The 20,416-nt window shown below is 34.3% G+C and overlaps 3 protein-coding genes and 1 pseudogene across 3 annotated transcripts; 2 read left to right on the top strand and 2 right to left on the bottom strand.

Moving 5' to 3' along the window:
* The window catches only part of LOC106337941, a 5,530-nt pseudogene extending 2,861 nt beyond the window's left edge, over nt 1–2,669 (top strand).
* Nucleotides 2,670–3,205: 536 nt separating this feature from the next.
* LOC106342717 (target of Myb protein 1) lies at nt 3,206–6,940 on the bottom strand. The gene is made up of 9 exons (XM_013781730.1): nt 6,703–6,940; nt 6,098–6,176; nt 5,924–6,022; nt 5,719–5,832; nt 5,155–5,447; nt 4,981–5,062; nt 4,813–4,898; nt 4,443–4,706; nt 3,206–4,362 (listed from the first exon to the last, which is right to left on the bottom strand). The coding sequence occupies exons 1-9, from the start codon at nt 6,819–6,821 to the stop codon at nt 3,375–3,377; spliced, it is 2,124 nt and encodes a 707-aa protein (XP_013637184.1). The 5' UTR covers nt 6,822–6,940; the 3' UTR covers nt 3,206–3,374.
* A 2,167-nt stretch (nt 6,941–9,107) lies between these two features.
* LOC106337516 (pentatricopeptide repeat-containing protein At2g38420, mitochondrial) lies at nt 9,108–10,695 on the top strand. The gene has a single exon (XM_013776621.1). It carries the CDS (start codon nt 9,197–9,199, stop codon nt 10,565–10,567), a length of 1,371 nt encoding a protein of 456 aa, XP_013632075.1. The 5' UTR covers nt 9,108–9,196; the 3' UTR covers nt 10,568–10,695.
* Nucleotides 10,696–11,011: 316 nt separating this feature from the next.
* Nucleotides 11,012–12,884, bottom strand: LOC106341304. Its single transcript, XM_013780099.1, has 7 exons — nt 12,706–12,884; nt 12,324–12,627; nt 12,066–12,246; nt 11,745–11,973; nt 11,547–11,654; nt 11,211–11,480; nt 11,012–11,127 (listed from the first exon to the last, which is right to left on the bottom strand). The coding sequence occupies exons 2-7, from the start codon at nt 12,616–12,618 to the stop codon at nt 11,032–11,034; spliced, it is 1,179 nt and encodes a 392-aa protein (XP_013635553.1). The 5' UTR covers nt 12,619–12,627; nt 12,706–12,884; the 3' UTR covers nt 11,012–11,031.
* Nucleotides 12,885–20,416: the final 7,532 nt, after the last annotated feature.

Here is a 20,416-nt window from a genome sequence, read left to right as displayed (position 1 = left end):
CGAATGAGGAATGAATGATCAGTTATCTTGTACATGCTTGAGCACCTAGAAACCTCAAAATGATCGACTTTCCCAATGGAACCAGCTTTCAAAGATGGCATGTAATGATTAGCACGTCCGACGGGAGTAAACCCATGAATCACGGAATCTGCAAATAATATTATTCAACAAGCCGGTTTGACGAATTGGAGAGGCAGAGAGAAACATTTTCTAGAAGTTGGTTAAATCTAAGAGAAATCAATGAGTTTTGTGGAGATGCAGATTGAGTTCATCAAAGATGAGAATCATATATATAGGGTTTATATAGGGGCTACAAATCAGGAACATTTATGATCAAGCGATTTAAGATGTGGACATGAAGAGTTTACCGGTGAAAAAATAGATTACGAACAGACACATGGCGCAACTCTGTAACTCAGACTTGTTTGAGACAGTGATGAAAAGAACTCAAACTCATGTTAAACGACAACAGTTTACAATATGAGAAAACTATAATTGTTGCAAACTTGAGATTTTTTCATATAACATGATGAATATCATTTAAAAATGAAACTCATAACGCACTTGTAGGTCCGACAAGCCGAAAAAGCAAGAGCTTCCGACCTTCATAAATATATATTAGGTTCGACCACCGTATACAGGTCCTTCCGCTGATGTCATCCTTAACCAAATTAAGGAAGGAGTTTCTTAGCTCTTACACGTCTTGCCTCTACAAAAAGCCAGTAACGTTTTTGATCATGTCTCTCTGGGATATAATAAAGCGTTTTTGATCTAATGGTAACGCTTTAAACCATATTACACCACAATTAATAGTACCAAAAATCTCCATCTGTATGTTTTTGTTACTATTCAGCCCCGCACCTCACAACTATTAGTATATTAACTCTGTGACCAATAATGAAATCTAAATTCATTATTGAATCTTCTTTTTGTTTCATCTGATTAAGTTAAAAAAAAAAATTCTTATTTTTGTTAATTTTTCTTTTTGAGATGCAGTTGAACATAGTGGATGGGAAGATGCAGTATCTATTCGACGAGAGTGGTCGGAGATACTTAGATGCATTTGCTGGTATCGCAGTTGTGAACTGTGGACATTGTCACCCTGATGTGGTTAAACCAGTCATCGACCAAATCAAACGACTCCAGCATCCTACCACTCTTTATCTTAACCATGCCATTGCTGACTTCTCTGAAGCTCTCGCTTCTAAACTCCCTGGTGATCTCAAGGTAACGTAACACATGCATGTTATGTTCTTTTGTGCGTCTTGCCTGATCCAAATTTGGAACAGGTTGTGTTCTTCACTAACTCAGGGACAGAGGCTAATGAGTTAGCACTCATGATGGCTAAGTTGTATACTGGTTATCAAGACATTGTCTCGATTCGTAACGGGTATCATGGGAATGCTGCTGGAACAATGGGTGCTACTGGTCAAAGCATGTGGAAGTTCAACGTGGTTCAGGTGCGTACTAAGAGTCTTTTATTTCTTGAACTAATATTCAAATCTAATATTTGGTTTTGTTTTTTGGCTGGTGGATAGACTGGAACTCATCACGCTTTGAACCCTGATCCATATAGATGTGTTTGGTTCTGATGGTGAGAAGTATGCAAGAGAGTTGCACGATCTCATCCAATATGGCACGACCACATTGCTGGTTTTATGTTTGAAGCTATACAGGTAAAACAAATTAAAAATACAAAGTTTTAAAAGATTGTAACAACTCTCATCATTAACTATATCACTATGTGAATAGGGTGTTGGAGGGATTGTGGAGCTAGCTCCAGGCTATTTATCAGCAGCTTATGACATTGTGAAGAAAGCTGGAGGATTGTTTATTGCAGATGAAGTTCAGTCTGGTTTCGCGCGTACTGGCGATTTCTGGGGCTTTGAGGCTCACAATGTTGTCCCTGACATAGTAACCATGGCAAAGGTTGGAGTTGATCCAACCTTAGTGTTCTCTGGATAATGTTAAAAGCAATGTTCTAAAAACCGCTAGGTGGTGGTTAGGCGTCTTATAGAAGGCAAAGGTTGGGAATGGGTTTCCTTTGGGAGCAGTTGTGACAACTCCAGAGATTGCACGAGTGTTGACACGTCGATGTTACTTCAACACGTTTGGTGGGAACGCTGTGGCTACTACAGCTGGTCTAGCTGTTTTGAATGTGATTGAGAAAGACTAAGCTTCAAGAAAATGCGTCGATGGTCGGATCTTATCTCAAAGGAAGACTCAATCAGCTGAAAGAGAAACACGAAAGTAAATCTCTCTCACACGTTCTCTCTTCATACAGTTTGGTCTTGAACTTTGTGTTTATGCATATGCTTATGTAATGTAGTTATTGGGGATGTACGGGGAAGAGGACTGATGCTTGGAGTAGAGCTGGTGAGTGATCACAAACTTAAAACTCCTGCAACTGCCGAGACTCTTCACATCATGGATCAAATGAAAGGTTTGTTGGTTTTGCGTTTTTTCTAGTCTTCTCATGTGAAACTAACAAACATAAAAAATGTTTATTTATGAAAATGTTTTTACAGAGCTTGGTGTTTTGGTTGGGAAAGGAGGCTTCTTTGGAAACGTGTTTAGAATCACGCCACCGCTCTGCTTCACTAAGGACGACGCAGATTATCTCGTGGAAGCCATGGACTATTCAGTGTCCAAGATGTGATGAAGAGAAATAAAACACAAAATAAGTTTGTAATTTTGCTTAAACAACCAAAATGATTGATGAACCAACATCTCGTTGATTCTCTCAATCACTTTATTTTTCTTCTTATAAAACATTTTTTCTTCCATCTTAAGCTACAAAATGAATATATTATACAAACATTAACATACCTGCTCATACCACCTGACAATATCATCAAGTAGCTCCAGATCCTGATCTTTCATTAACATACTTGTTCCTGTTCAATTCCACTATCATTTGAGTTGTCCCATGAACAAAACCGTCATGAGAGACTTGGCGTAGCCATTTAAACATAGCTAAAAAGCATGGCAAGATCACACCATCTTAACTCTGTCAACGACCACTATGCAAAACTGCCATTTTCTAGTCTCAGCTGCCCATTACAGGACCCAAACAAGTCTTATAAGGAGACGAGAGACTGACTAGTTTCCTACTTCTCACTTCCAAATCCCTTATTGTTCTCCATCTGCTGAAGCTTTCTCACCAAACCAATAGTTCAGACAACTCAACAATAGGATAAGAAGATAGAAGACAAATAAAAAAATCTCATGGTTTCATCAAATCGTTTCAGTATGCCATACCAAATCCTAAAATCAAACAAGATAAAAAAAAAACGAGGGGAAAATAAAATGTACATTCAGTTGTACACCATTATATTCACAAATGAGAAAATAACGAAGCATGCAAACTTATGTTAAATCATTTTCCTCCCTCCTATCATACTCTGCTGCGCCTGAGAAGCATTATTACTGTTGGTAGACTTATTATTGTGCTTCCCCTCTGTGCTACCAAACACATCCAGATCTTCGAACAATCTGTACGATGGCACAAACGGCTTCTGTCCTCCAGAGACACCTGGATTGCTTGCAGCTGAGGTAGCCTGGGGATCTCCAGTTCTAGCGGGGAATGAGTTGGACTGCTGCAGTGTTCTCCCGGCACTTGTCTCTGTGTATGACGCAGTCGCATTAGCCCGTGGAGTGTAGTATGCATTCGCTGATGTTGAAGCCCATGGCGGAGGCGGATATTCAAATGGACTCTGAGGTCTAGCTTGCGGTTGCATCTGGAACTGAGCTTGCTGCTGCGGATGAGTGCCCTGCTGTGTTTGAGTCTGTTGTGGTTGAGAATAGCCTTGATGTGTTTGAATCTGTTGCTGCGGATGAGAATAACCCTGCTGTGTTTGAATCTGTTGCGGTTGAGAATAGCCCTGCTGTGTTTGAATCTGTTGCGGTTGAGAATATCCCTGCTGTGTTTGAGGCTGTTGTGGTTGAGAATAACCTTGTTGTGTTTGAGAATAACCCTGCTGTGTTTGAGGCTGTTGCTGTTGGGGTTGAGAATAGCTATGCTGTGCTTGAGGCTGTTGTGGTTGAGAATAACCCTGATGTGCTTGAGGATGTTGCTGTTGAGGTTGCTGGGGTTGTGCCCAAGGAGCGACATAGCTCTCAAACTGTGGCACAGCCTGCGGATAGACATGGGTGTTTTGATCTGAGACAGTGGGAGGAGGAGCAGGTTGAGAGGATGGAGGTGGAGGAGCTGACGTCAATGCCAAACTCAATAAGTCAATCATGTCTTGTTCCCTTGTGGTGTTAACTGGAGGCGGCGGGTCAGGCAGAGCAAGAGCAAGAGCATTATGAGACTCAGAACTGGCTGGGTCTGTAGTCACAGATGCTGGTGTTTTAGAGTGCCTGAAACAACAAATCATTTCTATGTCAAATACTAAAAGTTTATGATATGAACAGTTCCTGAATCCAATTGTAAAACAGACCTTCGAGCTAATTGCGCAAACTCATCTTCCTCCTCGTCTTCCTCATCAACTGGGCTTTTTCCCGTAGAAACAGTGGCGGGTACTGGGGAACTAGAACCAGCTATGGAACTAGAATCTTTAGCTTCAGAAGATTTTGGGCTCGAATCAGCGGGTTTTAAAGCTAGGACTGGCAGAGGAGAACCAGAAGCTATTGCATCATGTCTAGCTAGCAGAATTTGAAGACTGTCATTTAGATCGAGTCCCCGGCCTAAAAGTTCATCATCACTGCCAAATAAACCAAGAACTGTTTAGCACAACGATGGAACCTCTCAAGTCAACACATTCCAATATGTTTAAGAACTAAGTGATTCCTGAAGAATAGAAGACTAACACAGTGGTGGTTAGCATCTGCATCAGCTTTTTCTGATTTGAACGACAACGCTCGACCAAGTCAACAATGACTTCATCTTTCACAGCCTACATAATACGAAAAACATAGGTAAGAACATTAGATTTCGTTCCCAAAACCTCAATGTAGCTGTATAACACATTCCAATACCTGACGGTCACTGGTATCCACAGCGCTTAGCATGTCGCCCAAGAGATCCATCACGTCCCTCATGGCCTCGATACTTGACAAGCTACGGTTTAACAAAGAAAAGAGCATTGAAATTGATGAAAACTATGTAAAAAATCTAGAACTGCTGCTAGTCCACATAACAAATAGACTTACCTTAAGCCCTCAACCTCACTTGCCATTGCCTCATCAAGCCTTCTAGAGGAACCACTGGGCATTCCGTAACCCACTTGAGGTATTCCATAACCTGCTTGAGGTGGTACTCCATAACCTGCTTGAGGTGGTCCATAACCAGCTTGCGGTGCTCCATAAGCAGCATACGGTACTCCATAACCAGCTTGCGGTGATCCATAAGCCCCCTGAGGCTGTCTTACCGCTGGAAGACTCACTTGTGGAGTTATTATAGGGGACGCATTAGGTGAACGCTGAGGGAACACGACTCCAGAACGCTGACACATACAAGAGCAAACATAAGAATAAGAATTTCATGCAAATGACAATCTGCATGTATATAGAGATCTCCAGTAGATCAAAAGCGCATAGTAACAAGACTCCACAGCTATAAACTAACTTTCATTTAGAACATGGTTAAGAACCCGTAAGAGGTGTAGGTAGCAGCGAAAACCATGATCTTTACTAATACACAGTACTTGGAAACTTGTCACAAGCAAGTCTATGAAAGGTGACCGATAATAAGTAAATTTCAAGCAAGTTACTTACCCTTAACTCATCGTACGCCCAATAATAATGAGGATATTTTCCCTCTGGACCTCCAAAAGCCTGCTGCCAAGAGTCCAGCATGACCAATATTTTATCCCTCACTTGCATATCGGCCTATAAAAAAGATCCAAAGGATCATCAGCAATCAATATGAAGACTCACAACTACGGAAAACATATTCATACAACCCTTAAACAAGACCTACCTTCTTCTTAACAATCTTGACCATTTCCCCCAATATGTTCTTCTCTGCAACTTGATGGTGCAAGTAATCTCCACAGTTCTTCACCAACGCCTCCAAAAGCTAACACAGAAGAGAGTCAAAGAGAGTCGAAACAAAAGAACTCGCCAAAGAACAAAAGGTCCCTAATTTCAATACCGTGAGTGCAAGTTGCTGAACTCTCGGACTCTTATGTTGCAGCCTCTTTTTCAAAGCTTTAACCACATCCTTAGCTTGCCTGAGCACGTCAATAGGCACAAAAACGTTAAAAGCAGATGCAATTGCAGATAATTCTAGCGAAGAGCAATCAATGATTGTGCACTGGAACTAAATGATCAATACACATATTTTTTCTTAATTAATTCCACACCTCTATAGTACATATTAAATTTCGGAGACCAAGGCGATGGTATCATCTAGATTATAGCTATACCTAGGACCGGCCCTGATTGTAGATAATCAAATCAAATTCTAGCAAAGAACAATCAAATCAATGTTCTAAAATCGCTAGCTAAGTGGTTAGGCGCCTTATAGAGAATTATTGTTTAGGCCTATTTTGAGAACACTGTAAACAAGGCCGGCCCTGAGATTTAGTTACGGGGCTTCTCCTCTATACATATTAACCTAGGGACCAAGACGAATGGCTAGGCCTAGGACCGGCCCTAGATAATCAACCCAAACCATAATCTAATTCTACCGAAGAACAATCAAACAGTTCCAGAATCGTAACACCTAAATCGAAAGCGAAGATCAAAGGTTTTTACCAGTGAAGAGAATTGACGGAATCGCAGATTTCCATGTTGGTGGTCCAATCAGGACCTAGAAGAAGATCGCTCGTTGCCTTATCGACCGCCACCGTAGCCGAAGCTGAAGACGACGCCATATCTTCGCCGAGAGAGAGGAAACGAATAATCTCCGGCTTCTATCTTTTTTCCAGCGCAGAGAGAGAGAGAGATGGAGTCAGCAGGAATCTTTGCTTTTCTATCTAAGGAGGAATGAAGCAGAAGAAAAATAAGAAAAAGGAAAATCTTTTATTTGCTCAAAAAAAAAAAAAAAATTTCAAATCTCCAAAATATCACATTTCTAAGTTTATATCACAAAAATAGCACTCAAAAACTAAAATAACCAAAATAGCACCTTTCTAAGTTTATCTTTTGAAAATTTTAATTTTTTTTATTTTTCAAAATTTGAAATCTTATCCCCAAAACCTCATTTCTCAGCTCTAAACCTTAAACCCTAAACTCTAAACCCTAAATCCTAAACCATAAACCCTAAACCCTAAACTCTAAACCCTAAACCCTAAACTCTAAACCCTAAACCCTAAATCCTAAACCCCACCCTTTAACTATAAACCCTAAGTTTGTGACTTTTGATAAAACATTAAGTGTTATTTTTGTGATTTTTGACCTTGAGTGCTAGTTTGAGAACATAAACTTGATTTAGTGGTATTTTTGTTTTTTTCTCAAAAAAAAAAGTAAAATCTTTTATTTATTTGTTTTTCTGATCTTATTTTGAAGGACGGCCAACCTCTCGCTCCACGCTCCTCTTTGGCGCGTGATACCACGCGATTGTATAATGTGGTCAACGTGAAAAGTCTGATAATTATATAGGTGGATACTGGATAATGCGCTTTTAATGCTGTTTTCTGTGTCATTACGTCGCCTTTTATATGCTGTTCATTGTTGTAATGTGATTTGATATATTTACTTATTTATACGATTAATTATTTATACGGTTACGTGTTGATACCCAGCCAAGCAAAGTGTATAAAAAAAAGGTTTTTTAGAAGTATATATAACAAAAGTTGGGATATAAATTATTTAGATATTGACGACACGTAGATTTAAGTCGGTGCCACTTTGATAAAGATGAAAAGGAAGTTATAACATAAATTTTATAACTTTGAAAATGTATTCCAACCAAAAATAAAAGAACCTGTGTGAATTGTATACGATTATCCAAATCTGTTTTTCATGAATAATAACAGAAATAAATATCCATCATTATTAGAGAGAAAGGAAAAGTTACGATTCTTTTTAAAATTTAATAGTTTAAAAGTAGAATATGCTAATATGAGCGTATATATTTGTTTTTTTGCTAAAATTTTCCAAAAATTGTTGATTTTTCAAAAATATGATAAAAATCACCGGAGTATTGTAAACAAGCAAACCCTTTCTCAAAAAAAAAAAAGAGTATTGTAAACAGAAAAAAACAATTACAAAATTTATATAGCGATACAATATTTAGAGACTATTATCTATAAATACAATTATGCTTTCTGTAAAATTATTTTATAATTATCATCAATATTTAGTTATTCCCAAAAATTGTCGAGCTATGAACTAGAAATGACCAAGGTAAGACATAGGATTGAAAAAAATGCTCCAAGAAAATTTATAAATGGTCTGTGGAAATGTATCCAGAACATTGTTTAAAAAAAACTGTTTCCAGAACAGCTGACTTCGTGGTCGAGATGGTTGAAATGTGTGATCCAGGTGGCCAGAGTCAGCTCAAGGGAGCTAAATTAAGTCAAATATGGTGTAAGATAGAGATATTGGTCGAGGAAATTGGAAGGATGGTCGAGAGAAAAAAAAGAGATTAGGTGGATGATAAAGATGGTTCAACGGTTGTTCCGATGGTCGAGAAAAGAAAAAATTATAACGGCTGTATTGAGTAAAGTGGCTGAACTGAAAGCAAACTACTTGTCAGGATTAAAGTAGTTTAAGCTGTGGCAACAACGCTCATGAAAACCATGAGTAAGGAGATGTGGATCAAGCTTGCGTAGAATAATATCTAAAGAAACCTATTGTGAGTTTACGCAGTATCTGCTAAGCCACGCAGTGTCCAAATGAGAAAACAATATATCACACGAGTTCGATCACATACGTATACGTAAAAGTGGACCTGACGTTACAAAAACATTCGTCTTTCCTCGACTCTGAAGCCATAGTAATATTGGACATAACGAATTGAAATATTAATAATAAATTCCTATTTAAGAAATAACGTACATAAAAAAAAAGATTTTTAAATTACTTAAAAATAAAATTGTTTTTGATCCTCAAAATGTTAAGGTTATTTACTGCAATTTTGCTTTGATTAGTCCATTTCTTAATTATAAAAACATTGATGGCTAATGTTGCAAATTTTCCATAGTTTAACAGTTTGACTACAACGACAAGTCTTCCGTAGCTTCCAGAGTTCCGGTCGGAATAATCCTAATCGACGCCGACCCTCGAACTCATCCATCGAGTGACCATGACAAGATCATCATCATGGCACCGAATGTCAAACTTCCTTCGAAAGTATCGCAAGATCCCTCACTCCTCCTTCCAAACGAAATGGAACGAAACCCTCAAGCACAAACACGCAATGGAACAACTAAGAACCACTCTCGTCTCAAATCCAACCTCGAGCTCGAACGTTAGCGTTATACAAACACTCACAAACTCATTCCACACCCTCAACTGCGAACCCACTCCACAAGCTTACAGACTCGTCATCAAAACCCTAGCCAAAGCCTCCAACCTCGAGAGCATCGTCTCTGTTCTCAACCACCTCGAAACTTCCGAGAAGTTCGAAACGCCAGAACCCGTATTCAAAGACGTCATCTTTGCTTACGGGCTCTCCGGAAAGACCGAAGAAGCGATCGATGTCTTCTTCAGAATCCCCAAGTTCAGGTGCGCGCCTTCTGCTTACACGCTAAACGCTCTTCTCTCGGTTCTCGTTAGAAGGAGAGAGGGTCTTGTGATGGTGCCTGAGGTTTTGGTGAGAGCTAGTGGAATGGGAGTGAGGTTAGAGGAATCTACTTTCGAGATTTTGGTTGATGCTTTGTGTAGGATCGGTGAGGTGGATTGTGCTGGTGAGTTAGTGAAGTACATGAGTGACGAAAGCTATATCGTTGATCCGAGTTTATACTCTAAGCTGCTGAGTTCTGTTTGTAAACACAAGGACTCTAAATGTTTCGACGCCATTGGATATGTCGAAGAGCTCAGAAAGATTCGGTTTTCGCCGGATTTGCGCGATTACACAGTTGTAATGAGGTTCTTGGTGGAAGGAGGGAAGGGGAAAGAGGTTGTGAGTGTGCTGAACCAGATGAAATGCGATCGAATAGAGCCTGATCTCGTTTGCTACACGATTATACTGCAAGGCGTTATAGCGGACGAGGATTACTCGAGAGCAGACAAGTTGTTTGATGAGCTGCTCTTGTTGGGTTTGACTCCTGATGTTTATACTTACAATGTGTATATCAATGGTTTATGCAAGCAGAATGATATCGACGGCGCGGTTAAGATGATGTCTTGTATGGAGAAGCTGGGTTGTGAGGCTAATGTGGTTACGTACAATATATTGATAAAGGGGTTGGTTAAGGCCGGGGATGTGAGTCGAGTGAAAAGTGTTTGGGAAGAGATGGAGAGGAATGGGGTTGATAGGAACAGTCACACGTATGATATTATGGTTAGTGGGTTTATTGAAGTAGACGATGTTGGTTATGCTCAGGGTTTATTGGAGGAAGCTTTTAGCAGGAACTTGGTTGTTAAGAGATCGAGAACAGAGGAAGTTATTTGTAGGTTGTGTGATAAAGGTTTGATGGATGAAGCAGTGGAACTTTTGCCACACCTTGTTTAAGGGCTCTTTATAGATGTAGACTAACTCTATTATACCTGCAATTTTTCTTATGTATTTGGTCTTGTGGATGATAGCTAGAATTTGATAGAAGAGATCAGGACTTTATGTTATCTTCAAATATTTAATACAAATTGTGTTTGGTTTTGATGTCCACCAAATTGTATGTATATTTATCTTCCTCAAAAACAGAGCTAATAACCGCAAATGGTTTAGACCGTCTCATCTGATGCAGCCGTTCGAAGTCTAGATTCATTGATCAATGATTGACAGATTGACATGGATACAAAACACAGCATCATGTAAGAAAACACAGCTAGTGCGTTGTGTTTTATTTTGAATAACACACAAGTTTAATCCTCACAACCCAAACAAACAAAAAAACTGATGAACTTTAAAGTACCAAAACACAACAAAACGTAAAAGAGAAACTCAACATAGCGCCAGCAAAAACATATGGCTCTTTACTACATAAGACTGCCATCGTAACTCATGAAGTCCCATATAGTTCCAAGAACACCTCGGAGCATTTCCAAAACACAACCCCTCTCTATGTTCTGTTCCTGCAGACCCACAAGTATAATAATTAATAAAAGTGTTACTTCCAATATAGTTTTAAGAGGATGCAGAAGCACAATGACTTTACCTGTAGCTTAGTGTTCATCTCTTTAAGTATAAGAGTCACACCTTTTGCGATTTCCCCTGTTCCATTCCTCTCACTAAATCCATCAGTCTCTCTGACCTTAAGCCCGAGTGTATGCTTTTTGTAGATAGTAACTTTAACGTGACAAACTTCAAATATTTTGTAACCACCTTCGGATGAAGTTGTACCAAGCGGCCACCTTAATCTTCCTTTCACATTGAGATCAACAATTGCTGAACTAAGTAGTCCTTGAATGTTACTTAGCTCGTTCTCCTGCCCATCATAAAAATGGCACTTAAGCCAAGTACAAGAGAGGCATGTCTAGTAAAATTAACTCACCGTGAGAGTGTTTATTTTCCTTTTGCCAGCGAGCATAAGCCTCACATCAAGATTCTTAACAGTGCAAGACACATCAATAGTCAAATGCCTTTCAGGATTAAGCTCGACCTGTGCAAAAGAAAAAAAGGCATACAACAAATTATTATCAATGATGGGATGTACCATGTGTTCTTAGAACACTCTTTCTCCAAGACTTGCCTTGTACATACTGAGACGACCATCTTCCTTAACAGTGCATTTACAACTGATGATTTCATTGGGACCAGTAATCTTCACAATGTATTTTTCCTTTTCTCCGTCTATACAGAATTCATGGCTTGTTATAGCATTAGACTTGATGTTTTGTATGAAAGAGGTTGGAACATCTGTAGAGAATATCCTTCTCGAGTTCTTTAGGGAATAATCAACCACAGGACCAGCTTTGCGCCTAGTTCATTAATTATATGTTATTATAAAACAAGGGAAAACGAGATTTTGAAAACACGCATATATATAAGACTAAATTTTTAAAATGCTTACCCATAAAAGACTATTTTTCCGAACCTAGCAACCAGTCTCAGTTTAGCATTATCTGAAATTTCATGATCCTCCTTTCTCTTATTAGCTTGCTCATATGCAAACACAAGGTCATCAGCAACCTTCTCTGCTACTAAGAGCCACCTAGTTCTTTCTTCTTCTTCGCTCTCTTCAGTGATCATATCTAACAAATATAAACAAATAAAAACCAAGCTAAAAAGACTCACTACTGTTGTTCATTTCAAAACACATAACACTAACCTTTGTGGAAGTCGTTGTTCATCAGTTCCAAAGCCTTCAATCCATTTATGCAGTCAGAAGAATCCGAGGAAAGGGGCACAAGATTAACAGACGGAGGAACCTCGTCCTCAATTCCATTTGAACTAACAAGAAACCATTTGGTGAAGTATTTTCCTGAATATACAATTCCATTTCCTTGAAAATAGCTACTTTTGAGGTCATCAATGTTTCTTCTGAATTTTGTAAGAAGAGGAGGAAAAGGGGAAGGTTGAACTGGATCCTTCGAGTTTCGCTTATGTGGAGGAACATAAGACATGTCTGAAACCTGAAAGTCAACAACAAAATAAGAAGTAAAAGATACGGTTTCAAGAACAATGAAATAAGCTTAAAGATAAATCAACACCTTAGGGAAACTACAGAAAGCGACTGCAGAGGTTTCAGTGATTACAAAATATATCCAAAGGAGCCAAGGAAGTATAAACGAAATAGATTTTGAGATGAGGATGGAAAAGGTGTATCGTCTTCTGATCTTCCTGCGTGCAGTGCAGATAACAGCGAACTCTAAGAGTCTCTTGGGACTTAAATCCTTTTTCTTATCTTTGAATTGACGCATCGTTTCTTTCAAAACGTAATTAAGTTGTGTTTGGTATAAAGATCAGTACGTATAGTTATCAAACATTCTAAAGATCAGTACGTATAGTTATCAAACATTCTAAAGATCAGTATAATTAACACTATGGTAGGCCCGCCCATATACTTTACTTCTAATCAACATTATTATTTTTTATATGACTTGAGGTTTGTGTTTTAATTTTAATTTTACATAATCAAGAGATGTATATGAGATATACTATTTTATTAATTTAAAATTAACCAAAAAACTAATTTTTACTATTAGCATAATCTCTCTTTCTCTTTGTTCACGTTACGGGCGTGTTATTAACCAAAATTACATAAATATATCAGTTAAAGAGTATTTCAAAATGTTTAGTTTACTTAAAATTTAAGGTGATATTAACTTTTATTGTGTATGTTTTGTTATTCTTTTTATAAATCATGATCATCTTAATATTAAAATGTTCATGAATACATAATAGTTTTACATATTTTCTTTGTTTATTTTACTGTAATTATGATAATTTTGATAATAAGTAAAATAATTTTTAATACAAAAATTTTAGATTATATTTTTTTCTTACGAATATTTTTAAAATTTATGTCTTTGATATTATATTATTAATTATGTGCTAAAATATTATTTTAGGTTGATGTCCAATGAAACATTATTTTCATATATATATTTGAAACTATGGTTTGAAACTATTGTCTTTCATATCGTATTAGTTCTAGTGTTTTTATCCGAAATAGGAGGTGCGTTTGGACGAATTTTCTTTTAAATGTGTCAACGCTGTGATTGTTTTTTATTAGGTTAGCTGGTGTCATTTGTCGAGAAGAGAGTATATATGTTTATGGGAAGTGAATGTTCTAAATAAGGCATGCGTTAGTGTTTGGACAAAATTACAACCCTTCAATTTCATGTAAGAACATGTTTAGTATTCCACACTCAGCTCATTCGTCCACCGTCCTCATTTTATTGTGGTATATGCAGACTCAAACTTAGAAGTATAATAAGAAAAATGTATTCTATGTATATATCAAAACTCAGTAAATTTTGGAGACACAGAAGCAGCCAAGTTAAATAGAATTCACAGTCCAGGAATCGGTATGGAAAAGATGTAATTGAAATATACTCACAAATCACAATCATGCATACTCACACATGATTTTATATCCATATGTATCTGCACTAACTGTTGTATCTTTGAGGTCAGGGCCAACAACCTTTTAGGGAGCCACATTAATGAAAAATTAACACCAAGATATTTGAAATTATTATGAGCTAAAGATAAATATATCTTTTTAAAAAAGGTTAACTAAAAAAAGTTATCTCTCCTCTTCTATCGTCTTCCTCTTTTCTCTTCTTCTTTGTTTATTTTGTTTCTCATCTCATTTTTTCTGTTTCTTATCACTTTTCTATCACAATCCGTTAAGTACAACCATAAGCTTAACAAATATTTTTTCATCACCTTTTTGTGTTGTTTATTAAGAGAAATGAACTGATGATTTTTTTGGAAGAAAACTTTCATATTTATAATGGAGGATTAACACAAAGGAATGTACGAAGAGATTCATTGAATGTAAGATTGTGTGAGAAGTAGAGAGTAGGTATTAATGTGAATGTTAATGAAGACGCATGAACCAAGTTAATTTCCGTAGCGGCGCCAGATTAAAGAAGTCTATTCGGCTTCCGACTGACATTGATCGGAATCGTTCGTCACCGGTGAAACCGTTGGACTTCTATTGACAGTTGACTGAATGAGAATTGTTGCTCGACGACCACTTTCCCTAAGTTTCGTATACAGTTTTTTAGAGAAGATGTATTTGGACCGTTGTAAACACATAAAACTCATTAAATTCAAGAATTAATGAAACATTGACTTTTGATTGATCGTGACACGTGTCGTCACCACAAACTCCGAATTAGTGACATAGAATCTGATGTGGATGGCCTATAGAAAGTGTATTTTGACCGTAGTAAACACATAAAACCCATTAAATTCAAGAATTAATGAAACATTGACTTTTGATTGATCGTGACACGTGTCGTCACCACAAACTCCGAATTAGTGACATAGAATCTGATGTGGATGGCCTAGGAGTGAAGGAAACCCTGTAAGAACTTTATTTTACTACCATAGGACAACTGATATTTGTAAAGAATAATAAGAACATAAATTAAAATTTCAATACCGAAATATAAAAATAAAGAAGAATTGAGAGTCGAGATAGTTAATCTCTTTCCTTAAATCTTTAAACGCTCCGTAGTGTGACGGTTTCATGGCGCTCAGATTCCCAGAATACAACTGCAGCTTTGTTTTTGTTTACCATCACCGAAAAACATAATCTATCGACCCTATTTATGTGAAGTACTCTTAGACTCAAAAAAAAAAAAAATACTAGCATAATTATTCTGAGTGGGAGAAATTTTTCTTGATTGTATGAATGTGTGTATTTTCTATAATGCTAGCAAGACCTTTTATAGAAAAATCATGAGAAGCACAAGTTTCATTTTTCAACACAAAAAATGAAACTGGTGCACTAATGGAGTCTTTAATTCTTGTCAATTATTATGTGAATTTATTCCATATTTTGACCAAGAAATTAAAAAGTAAAATTATTTTTTGTTTGACCAATTCAAACTAAATAATATTCTTTAAAATATATATTTTTTTTTTATATTTTATCAATATAAAAGATCAACATATATTTGATTTAAGTTAATGAACATGAAGTCCAACTAACAACTCAAAACTCAAATCCAAAATCAAATATCTAATGTATGTATTTGCTACTTTGTATAGATTCTCAAATCACACGCATTAGACCTCCATTTCTCATTCAAATAAAATTTCATTTTTGACATATGAATACCTTATTCATAATGTTCAAAAAATAGTTCCAACAAACCCTTCTTTATATATACAGATAGTTTTGTCAACTATTTTTCCTTTGTTTAACATTAGTTAAAATGTAAAATGAATGCCTTCGGAGTCGCATGCAAGTATTCAAGTTTTGCATGTGGTTAAAAACAGACTATCCATAAGATTTGATGTTTTCGATTTGGTATGTTTATATGCTGAAGCGATACATAGCGTGAGTTGCGCATTGAGCACTGCAACTGTTATATTCTGGAAAATATAAATATAGATGTAAGTGTAACGTCAACTTTTTTTTTTTTTTGAAGACCAGTGTAACGTCAACCAAAATAATAATACACTAGGTAATAACCCACGTCTTGCGCGGAATTTGATTATTAGTTTCGTTATTTTTAATAAAAAATATTAAATCTGTTTAATATGGACATTGGTTTGGTTTTAAGTTTTTTTTGGGTTTTTAATCTTCTAAAATATAACTATTATTTTAAATTAATATTCATTTTACTTTATTCGGTTTAAATATTTGATTTTTTGGGTTTTTTCTAGTAAAAACTAAAAATTAATATTATTTGTTTAATTTCATGTTATGAATTTTATATAGTCGTCATGTCGAACCAATAGTTTCATATTATAGTTTTTAAACAGATAATAGTTTTTAAAAAAAGAAAATTATAAAGAAAAATCATTTCACTACAATTTGGTCGGTAGTGAAAAAAACATTAAGAGAAAATATTTTAACTTTAAAAAAAAAATACTTCAGTTGTGGTGAATACTTAGTTACAAGGTGCTCACATCAAGGTGCACATGTATGTGTACGTAAAAAGTATATAAAAATAGTTGACAAATATATAAATATATTGCTAATTAATATTAAATGACTTTTTGTTCAAAATAATACATGAAAGATAAAGTTAAAATTAATTTAAAACAAAAAATCCTTGACATTAGTCATTTTTTCATATAAAGAAAATAAAATTGTATCCGTAAATAGTGAAGGGGGGGGGGGCACATACCGAATATCTAGATATTTGGAAGCATTCGTGTCGATTCGATCTTTAGCCACCTAGATATTCGGTGTCAGATATCCGAAATGTTTTAGAATTTTAAAGAATATCCGATTTGATCCGTAAATAAAATATTTTTTTAAAAAATAACTGAAAATTGCATAATAACATTTTATTACAAAAATAAAACATTATTTAACTTTTTAAATTTTAGTACCTTATATATTAAATTTAATTCATAAAAATATTGTAAAACTGATATAAAGTATACTATATATAATGTATATATATAATTCTTTACATATATGTATATTATGCATATAACATATTGAATTAGATATATGTTCCTAAAAATATTGGTATTTGTTATTTGCTTATTTTTTGGATATTGTATTTTAGTATTTGATTTGTTTCGTAGAGTTACGGATATCCAAATTTTTTGGTTCAAATCAAAACGGATAATGAATCAAATAAAAATTTATGAATATTTTGCTCAACTTTATCCATAAATAATAAAATAATGTATATATAGTTTGGCTTTTGATTCATTATCTATTTTTATTCGAACCGAAAAATTCAGAGTTTTATTGGAACCATGTATGTGAATTTTATATTAAAAAACGCAAAGTATATAGTGTAAGCACATTTATGAATATAGTGCGAAAGTATTACCATATTTATTATCAAATTATTGTGTGGCTGCCACATCCCCTAGACTATATTTACGAAGTGATTTATACACATGTCGTCACTACAATCATTATCGCTTAAAAAAATGACATGACACTTAAAATATATGATATGGTTTTAGAAAATATTGACATGGCATCATATTAATTGTGAGATGTAAAATTTCCTTATAAAAATTTAATTTTTTATTGCAGGAATTTTAAATATGGTAATAAAAATAACTCATATATCTTTATTAATGTCAATTTTCCATATAAATATTTATTTATGGTAAATTATTAAATATATCCCCTAGACTATATTGGCGAAGTGAATTATACACATATCGTCACTACAATCATTTTCGTTGAAAAAAAAATGACATGACACTTAAAAAAGATGACATGGTTTTAGAAAATAGTGACATGACATCATATTAATTGTGAGATGTAAAATTTCCTTATAAAAATTAAAAAAAATTTTGCATGGATTTTAAATATGGTAATAAAAATAACTCATATATCATCATTAAGGTCAATATGGTAAACTATTAAACATATTAATAATTCATATATCACAATTAAAATAATAATATATATGTATATATGTATCTCACAATAATAAAAATAAACTAAATAAAGTAACTCTAATCCAAAAAAATTGATAGTTAAATATTTAAACATTATTTAAATTTATCTGTTCATCTTCATCGTTTAAATTAACAAAAAGATTTTTCAGTTTAACTAAAACAAAAAAAATCTCAAATTTATTAGAATTTATATTTATATGTAAAAATATATATATATATATATATATATATATAATTTATACACATGTCGTCAGTACAATCATTCTCGCTGAAAAAAGATGACGTGACACTTAAAATAGATGACATGGTTTTAGAAAATAGTGACATGGAATCATATTAATTGTGAGATGTAAAATTTTCTTATAAAAAATTAAAAAAAAAATTGCAAGGATTTTAAATATAGTAATAAAAATAACTTATATATCATCATTAACGTCAATTTTCCATATAAATATTTATTTATGGTTAACTATTAAATATATTAATAATTCATATATCACAATTAAAATAATAATATATATGTATATATATATCTCACATTAATAAAAATAAACTAAATAAAGTAACACTAATCCAAAAAAAAATTGATAGTTAAATATTTAAACATTATTTAAATTTATCTGTTCATCTTCATCGTTTAAATTAACGATTTTTCAGTTTAAAACAAACAAAGTCTCAAATTTATTAGAATTTATATTTATATGCATATATATATATGTATATATTTAAAATTAGATGGGAAGATATATATATATATGTATATATATATTTAAAATAAAATCAAATTTAAATAGTTATACCAAATCAAAAGAAATAAGATTACAAAAATACGTTTATGATTTTTTATAACAATTGAAGTTAAAATATAAATTAATAATTTTGAAATATAAATCAAATTTTTTTTTGAAATAAAAAATGTTATGTTAAAAATTATTATTTCTGCGCATGGCTCAGGAAAACTCCTAGTGTCTATTATAGTGTGAATGCATTTATTACAATGCTTCTCTTTTACTCCATTTGTTCCCGAAAGTAAGATTTTCTAAAGTGTTCAAGCTTATTAAGAATTCAATAAATGTTTATAATTTAATTTTTCTTTTACTTTATTATACATTTACAAATTTAATCAATTCAAATATTTTCATTTAATGTTTCTTAAAAGTATAAAAAAATACCTTAAACATATAGAAAATTTATCTTTGCGGAACAAGTAAAAAAATCTAAAACATCTTACTTTCGGAAACGGAAGGAGTAATATATAAGGAAGTTACAACTGTTTATAATTTTAACAAAAGGTGTGTAAACATAGCCAAGTCATTTCCAAACGGGGTTGGTCGGCAAAACGGTCTATTAAAGAAGAAGAAGCAAATATCTTACTTTAAACATCAAAAGAATACAAAATTACATTCAAAATTTCAGATTTATTTTACACTAAAATTTTGTATACCCCCCGTATTTTTATTTCTGGTAAAAAATAACCATGTGTATATATTAATTCACAAAATCCAATTTCAAAAGTAGAGAAATATGATTTAGTGGAAAAAACCATACATAAATTAACATTTCACTATATGACTAAAACACATTCAGTGTTATAAAAGTAATGGAAAAGTTTATCTTTATTCATAACATAGAAATTTCTTATACAGGAGATTACACCGTCATAGATAAATGAAAAGATTACAAATCATAATCTTTTGGTTATGAGTCATCCACAATCTGGTTCATAACACTCCCCCTTGGATGCCATAACCATTTAGAGCTTCTAATGTGCTTTAATGTTGTCTCACTAAAACCTTACCAGGAAAACCCAATTAGTTGTTTGGTACCTGTACCTTAGAGCCGGCCGACCGTATCTCCATGTCTGGGATGGTTTCCTTAGTAACCTCGGATTTGGATTTTAATTATCATTCTCTGCACCTTTCTTTTGTTTCCGATGATTCTTATCTTTTAGAACCTATTTGGTCTACCACGTTTCATACGTTATCTAGACTCTGTAGCAACTTGACTGTGTCTCTTCTTGGACATCAAATTCGTTGGTGCTTTACAAGCTGGTTTATATATGACTTTGTCATTCTTTTTTGGGTCAGCAAATGTGTCTGGCATTTGATTAGCTAGATTTGTAAATGTATAATCTTTGGACGTCTATTTCACATTCTTTAGTCCGAAGATCTTGCCAAGACATTGATGGTTGATTCTATTCTATTTCTTTTACCGTTCTTCTACCAGCTTTATTATTTTTTTCTCCTCCTGGTCTTAAAATAATCTGTGTACCTGGCCTCAAATATAACCACCCATAGTTGGCTCAAAGTACTTTATTATTATGGGAGAATCATATCCAACATATATCTCCATCCT

The sequence above is a fragment of the Brassica oleracea genome, chromosome C4 (assembly GCF_000695525.1).
Source record: "Brassica oleracea var. oleracea cultivar TO1000 chromosome C4, BOL, whole genome shotgun sequence".
NCBI classification, from domain to species: Eukaryota; Viridiplantae; Streptophyta; class Magnoliopsida; order Brassicales; family Brassicaceae; genus Brassica; species Brassica oleracea.
This window is presented reverse-complemented; position numbering and strand designations above follow the sequence as displayed.